Source organism: Hordeum vulgare, chromosome 5H (genome assembly GCF_904849725.1).
Source record: "Hordeum vulgare subsp. vulgare chromosome 5H, MorexV3_pseudomolecules_assembly, whole genome shotgun sequence".
Taxonomy (NCBI): Eukaryota; Viridiplantae; Streptophyta; class Magnoliopsida; order Poales; family Poaceae; genus Hordeum; species Hordeum vulgare.
Window position 1 is genome coordinate 21220142 of NC_058522.1, and position 7596 is coordinate 21227737.

The following is a 7596-nucleotide window of genomic DNA, read 5'->3' on the forward strand; positions in this document are numbered from 1 at the left end:
TGATCTTTACATACTTTTCTACGAATCATTAACGCAACAAGCCAATCTTATCTAACATAAACAAGAAAAATGTAAATATGAAGAATTACCGTGTTGAAAGTCATCAAAATCTGATATTTGATAAAAGTTTCACTAAATGGGGTAATATGTGTCACAAACGTACAACTACAAGGTAAAAGGTGGAATTCATTCTAGATTAAAATATCTAAAATAATTAACTTTTCTATAACAAACATAGTCAACCAGTATGCTCACGTATGAAATTTCACCAAGAAATAACGTTCATGTTATTCTAGGCAAAAGTGACAAAATAAAAGCTATATTAAAAACACTATTGGATGAATAGTATGGACCCAAATGTATTTTGTTCACAAAGTATACCAATGGGTGTCAATACTTCACGAAACTTCACACGTAAGTAAAATGGTCGATCCCCTTAAAAGAAAAGAAAAAAGAAAAATGGTTGATCAAGTTTGATACCTTACAATTTGGTTCTTTAAGTTTTTCTAGTATTTTTTAATTTCATATTCATGTGGGTGCATGCGAAACCATGTGGCACCTTTATTATTTTTTATCCATTAACCTTCTATTTTTCCATCTTGTTCTATGTTACTAGATCCAACGGACCTCGTGGATCTGGCCCTATCCAAGGTACTACAATAGATAGAAAAACAAATCAAATGTGATGACACACATTCACCGAATGAACCAACCTCCACACAGTAGCACGCTAAGACAACCATGTTCTCCGCATAAATCGATGCACAAATAAATAAATAAAAGATAGTTCAATCTTGCGTGCATTTGCTGAATTGATTTGTTGAATAAATAAATAAATAATTCAAGAATGGTCTCACGAGCCCAAACATGGCCGCGCTACACGGGACCTTCTATGTGGCGCCTTCAGCGCCAGTTCGGAGAACCGGCGCCTGCAGCGCTCCTCCTCGTGGGCTGGTCCATTTCGAATGTGTTGGTCATTACAAAATAAAAAAATAGTTCATAAAATTTCAAAAAGTTTAGATTTGCGAACAAAGTTCAATGATTACGAAAAAAAGTTCACTGATTTTTTAAATATGTTCATGGATTTTCAAAAAGTTCACAAAGTTCAAAGAAAAAATCATTGATTTTCAAAAGAAGTTCATCAATTTTTAAAAATAGTTTATTGATTTTGAAAAAAGTTTACAAATTTTAAACTATGTTCACCTTTGCAAAAAAATTCACAGGTTTTAAAAAAAGTTCATCAATTTTCAAAATAGTTCACCGATTTAAAAAAAGTTCATCGATTTGAAAAAAGTTCACGAACTAAAACACAGACATAATCTTTAGATGGGCTGACCCATTGCGGAGCGCTGCACGCGCCGGTTAGCAAAATTTACCTGTAACCGGTGCCTGTGGCGCTAAATAGGGTCTGCCGCGCTACACCCATTATGTGTAGGGGTCCCTGACAAGCCAAGCCTCGCCGCGCCGAAGACTACCATGCATTGAAGCCAACGTGATGTGCCGCACCCGTTCGCTCCTGCGACCAAGGCACTCAGCTAGTGTTTCCCTGCCTCTCGACGGTGCCACGACCGATTTGCCTCGTATCCTATGGTCCTTGGACCATGGAGACAGGGTGAATCCCGACGCTTACCGGCGGAGGGCTTCATTTTCACGTGTTTTCTTGAGTTCTGTTAGGGTTTCTGTCATGTTAAGAAAGACGAGGCAGCGGCGGCTTCCTGAAAATGGAATAAGGTTCTCCGCTCCTAGCCCTATCTCGGTACGTGCTGCTTCTATCGTCGTCGGAGGGCGTGTGGAGGGGTGTCTCTGGCGGATCCAGCCGGCGATTGTCTTTAGTGAACCCACTTGGATCCGGTCTTCATTCGTCTACGTCTGTTACAGGTTGGATCCTTCACACCTACGTTTTTCTTCATCCGTGTCGGTTATTGTTCTGATGCGCTGGTGCTATAGGGACTTAGCACAACGACTTTTCGATTGTCTGTGCAACAATGTTTGCTCATCCGATTAGGGAGGGGTGATGATAGTTGTGCATTTTCGGCTCGCTCAGTGCTTGCAGTTGTCCCTAGGCGGTCCGGACCTGGATGCAATTTTTATTTTCGGTGTTCTTTATACTCCCTCATTTCCGGTTTATAGGGCTCATCTCAAAAAATTTAGATTTTCATTATATTAGGCTCATTTTGAGTCTAAGTGAGTTAAAGTGATTTGAGTCTCACGTCATATTTAATTCATAAAGTTTAGAGAAAGGAGATGAGTGGCTATGCATGCATCGTTGTCTATATCCACCATGCAAGTCCAATAAAAGAAAGGATGCTACATTTATTGTCTTGGAAATTGCATATGTGAGAAATATTTCATTGGCTAGTTAAAACTAGTATCATCCATTAACAATTCACCTTGGTTGATGAGATTTCAGATTTGAGCCCTATAAACCGAAAAGGCGGGAGTACTACCTTGACAGTTTTTTTTTAACACTACTACCTTGACAGTTGATGAATAGGTCCGAAATTTTCTTTTAAAAAGGAAATAAGTAGCCTCAACAAGAAAGAAAATGGGGACGAAGTACTGCAAGTACAGGATATAAAATACAACGAAATCAAATGCGGATTCGTGAAGATAATTGCAAAGATGTAGATCATTACGTATCTGCAAGAAAACAAGGGGGAGAAATAAGCACGTCGATCTCTGCCTTTGGGTCAACTGGATCGGGCGGTGGCATCCTACACATATTATACTCTTGTGCTGCACGAGGCAGCATCGCCGGCCCAGCTCTGAATTAATTCGTAACTGCCTGTCTCTCTCATCCAACAGCGCGGGCTTGATCGGGCTGTGCTTTCTCCTCATTAAGTAGGATATGTTCCCTTTTTGTTTGGAGATCACATCGTCCTTTAATTTCGACCTCCTCGTTGAGTTTGATGCACCTCTTCTTCCTTCTCCCTTCCACCGGGTTTCTCGGCTGGCAGCTGCGCGCCATGAATTCCACTCTGTTCATCATCGGCGTCATAGGTAAGCCAGAGCATGCGCATGCATGAATTTCCCTCTCTCTCTCTCTCTATCATATTTATTTGTTCTTTGTTGTTTGACCATGGAGCTTCTTTGCGTGTTGCAGGGAACATCATTTCGGTTCTGGTCTTCGTTTCTCCCATGTAAGAAGAGCATCCGATCATGCATGCATTTACAAAAATCATCATCATCATCATCATCATCATCATCATCATCATCTTCTTCTTCTTCTTCTTCTTCTTCTTCTTCTTCTTCTTCTTCTTCTTCTTCTTCTTCCAAGGTTGATTAACCCACGGATTTTGTTTCTGCTGTTGGATACATGCATCGCTGATTGCTGTCGTATTCACACATGTATGGTGGTGCAGCCCGACGTTCTGGAGGATCGTGAGGAGCAGGTCGACGGAGGACTTCGAGGCGGCGCCGTACGTGCTCACGCTGCTCAACACGCTGCTATGGCTCTACTACGGCCTCACCAAGCCCGATGGCCTGCTTATCGCCACCGTCAACGGCTTCGGCGCCGTCATGGAGACCATCTACGTCGTGCTCTTCCTCGTCTACGCCGCCGACAATGTCAAAAGGGTACGTGAGGCCACACGTACCGTGTACAAATATAACCCATTTATACCTTTAGACACAAATTTATATTACTTCTGAATTCGTAATTTCGTACTACTAGCTAGCTTCCCCCATTGAGGCAACTATAGGAGTAGTAGCTTCCCCCATTAAAGGGAGTAGCTCATCTCGACCGAGTTAGTTGTGTGTTTCCCCATTAAGGGAACAAAAAGGGTACTGTTCAAGTAATTTTGTACCCCAAGCTATTTAATTGTGGCTGTCTTTAGTCGCAACATATCTTCCATGTTAATTGTTTCCGTTGAATCGCATTCTTTCCCTTTCGACCCACTTAATTATTCGGTGTCCTATTTCAGTTGTGTTCATGTTGCTATTTTTGATATTTTTCTCAAGCTACTTTAAGAATTATTTCATTACGATAATGTTTTTGGCAATTTTTTGATATTAGTTCGACCGCGGAAATGTCATATATTTACTAGCCATATATTTATATGGATGATCGCGTGAAAACACAATCAGCCATCTCAAAGTTTCCAACCAATGATATCATGTTCCCCTTTGAAGGTTAAAACCGCAAAGTTGGTGGCAGCTCTGGACATCGGATTTTTCGGGATCGTGTTCGTGGCCACAACATTCGGCATTGGTGGACTTGACATGAAAATCATAGTCATTGGATTGATTTGTGCTTGCCTTAGCGTGTTCATGTATGGGTCCCCACTCGCCGCCGTGGTAAGGCCACTACACCAACAAATAAATATGTCATCATATTCTTCTCTATTTCGGCTTTTTTATATATATACCTTTCTGTGATGATTTTTCAGAAAGATTTTATATTTCTTTCCTTGTTCTAGTGACCGACAAAAAGAAGCCATGCAATTATAATGAAAATTAATTTTAAATAGTTAAATCCTAGTAAACGATTTGCGAATATGCAAAGAGCAAAACAATTCAATTTGAAGGAGTATTGGGTACAATTTTCTCTAGATAAAATTAACCAACACCCGTGAAAGTATTCTCTGAAGTTATATATTATTCTAAACGTTATACGAGTACTACTAGGAACGTCTTTCAAATATGAATTTAATGATATTTTTTTTGTGACATAAAACCTACATTTTGTCAGTAAAATTCTTGTTCATACCTATGCTCAAAATCGTACACGGCCTTACATATTTGGACGGAGAGAGAGTAGCAAAAAGTACATGTACTAACATTAAGATTGCTCCTTATTTTTATTCAATCAGATCTTGCATTCAACGCGTGAAAGTACTACCAGATCATCTATAATCATATACATACATACATACACATCGTTAGACAGCCATTCAGTTGGGATATGCAAGGTTTCGGTCAAACTATACAGTTTCCACTAGCTAACCCCTTTCTTGCACGGTATGTGTACACCTTGCGTCCAGACAAGAGATATGCTATACATATCTGTAGGTCAACTTATACACCTGCATTTAACAAATATAGATGCAGTAAACGTACACGGATATGATAGACATGCAAGTCGTCTTTAAGGAAAAAAAATCATAGGTGGAAACACGGTTTGCCGAATTTAATCGCCACATTACATTTTATATATACAAGCATGGATGGCATGTTGAATTTTCTATTCATTTTTTGGCGGGGAGATCTCATGTGGGGTGTTTGGTTAGACGCAGAACTACTATTTTCAGAGGAAACAGCCAACTTATAACACAGTAGCTGGCTGATCGATCGATATCTTGGTGCCCCATGTATCATTGGAGATATTTGTTGATTGTAGTAGTTGGGTTAGAATATTATACTACATCTTTTTTTGCTTAATCAAGCTCGTAGCTACGTGCTTATCACTATCCAAAACAAGTTAGAGACAACCACGTTGTTGCACTGTCAAGCGTGAATGAATGAATGAATGAATGAGGGGTACCCAATGCTATTGTACTCATCATTTTAAGTGGGCCAAGATCTTGATTGAAAGAAAAGGCTGGCCAGCACGGGGTGTTTATCAGTTCCACGTCGCTTTTGAATGGATGGAGTTGGAGCTGTGTTGCTGTTCCGTTAATTAATTCTTTTTCGACCGTGGAAACCGCTCCTGAAAAATGTGTGTAAATTTGTGGCGGGAACAGAGAACGGTGATCGCCACGAGGAGCGTGGAGTACATGCCCTTCTTCCTCTCCTTCTTCCTCTTCCTCAACGGTGGCGTCTGGGCCACGTATGCCATACTCGACAGAGATGTCTTCCTCGGGGTAAGCCTTACACTTATTTAGGTTAATGAAAATGAAAGAATGTTGGTGATTTTAAGTGGAATGTTAACGAAAATGCAGGTCCCAAATGGGATAGGCTGCTTCTTGGGAGGCATCCAGCTGGTTATCTACGCGGTGTACAGGAACAGTAAGGTTGGATGTCAGTCTCCGGACAATGACGAAGTGGCATACGATGCTTCGACATCTCTTCTGTCTTCTGATGACCGCAGATATGGCCAGAACGATGTTTCCATCCGCGTTTAGTGATTTCGAACGATGTTCCCAAATACACCAGCACTATAGTGATTGTGTAAAATTATGTAATTTTTCGTAGAGCGAGTGAAGTCAAAGTTTTACCTCCCTACTTGATATTTGTAAAGCTGGTTAGTTACCCCATTTATCAGTCTTCGTCGGATTACCCCGTTTAACAAAAGTTTCGCAAGTTTATATCCCAATTGGTGATGTTTTTGCCAGTTCTTGTTCCATTTAAAATTTAATTTTAAGAGTCACCTGCTAGGTGGGCCTCATCCCTTTGGTATGTGGCGTGACACATTGTGGTTTTCCTACTTGTATATTTTCCCGCGCGTGGATCAATTCGCGTCCCTGAGCTAATAATATAAGATGTACTCATCCCAAACACTCGCATAACTGTTATGTAGTGTGTTTGTACACCTGACAACTGTGATAAATATTCATATCTGGCTAAGCTATTTGGCCGGTTTGTGTGAGGAAGACCACTATGCAAAAACCATTACATGGCATGTCACACTTACATGCGCGAGGACCCATGGCCCCTCTCAAAAATTTATAAATGATAAAACTCGTAAAACTTTACTTAAATGAGGTAATCCGGATGATAACAAATTATCCAAAAACATGTCACAAAGTAAATGACGAAATTAGAATCCCTCGTTTTTTTTCTCAAATATGACCATGCATAACAATTGCGATCATCTTTACTAATACAACAAACAAACATGTTAGTTGGGTCACATTGTTGCATCTGGCTCCTGGCGAGCAATAAACATCGCACGCCCGCAGTCTTTCACGCATAGTCAGCCAATTATAACGGTTTTTCCTTGTAGCACATTGAAAGGAACACTACTGCAGTGCGAGGGATATGTTTCTCCTGTGGGCTGAACATAACCTATATTACTAAAATGGAAGAAAAAATCTAAAATTTCTAAAAAAATAGCATGTATTCCAAAAATGTTTATACAATTTAAAAAATGCCCTTGCAATTCAATTTTTTTTATCACATTAAAACAAATGTACATGACATTTAGAAAATCACACATTTCGAACAATGTTTGTGACATTTGGATAAAAATGTTTCATACCATTCAAAAAAATGTACGTGACATTTTTTAAATACGTTCATGCATTTCAAAAAATAAATCTTGTCAAAAAATGTATTTCTAAAAATATTTCTCGTGCCATCCCACAAAATTTAATAAAAAAGACCACTCGTTTAAACAAATATGTTCCTGAAATTGTTAGAATGCTTTTTAGAGAATGATAAAAATGTTCATGTAATTCTCATAAAATGTTATATGCAATTAAAATATCTACAATACAATTCAGAATAATTAACATATATTCTGGAAAATAATCCATTTTTGTATTTGAAAAAATATACGTAATTTATATGAAAACAATTAATGAGTATAAAAAACATACAACATGTGTTCGTAAAGCAGACATGTATTTCAAAAGAATGAAAAAAAGGTCAAAGCCCCAAAGAAAACTGGTGAAGTACCACAGAGAAGTAAACAAAAATGAAAAGAAAAAGAAAAGG

At 39.1% G+C, this 7596-nt stretch overlaps 1 protein-coding gene across 1 annotated transcript; it reads left to right on the plus strand.

Annotated features, from left to right (window-relative positions):
- The first annotated feature begins 2697 nt into the window (after positions 1–2697).
- Positions 2698–6245, plus strand: LOC123398775 (bidirectional sugar transporter SWEET16-like). The gene is made up of 6 exons (XM_045093229.1): positions 2698–3000; positions 3104–3140; positions 3363–3576; positions 4132–4296; positions 5682–5801; positions 5880–6245. The coding sequence occupies exons 1-6, from the start codon at positions 2910–2912 to the stop codon at positions 6060–6062; spliced, it is 810 nt and encodes a 269-aa protein (XP_044949164.1). The 5' UTR covers positions 2698–2909; the 3' UTR covers positions 6063–6245.
- Positions 6246–7596: the final 1351 nt, after the last annotated feature.

Coding starts and splice junctions, on each gene's coding strand:
- LOC123398775 (XM_045093229.1), top strand. CDS start 2,910: ATGCACCTCTTCTTCCTTCTCCCTTCCACCGGGTTTCTCGGCTGGCAG. Junction 3,141..3,362: donor CTGGTCTTCGTTTCTCCCAT/GTAAGAAGAGCA, acceptor ATGGTGGTGCAG/CCCGACGTTCTGGAGGATCG. Junction 4,297..5,681: donor GGTCCCCACTCGCCGCCGTG/GTAAGGCCACTA, acceptor TGGCGGGAACAG/AGAACGGTGATCGCCACGAG.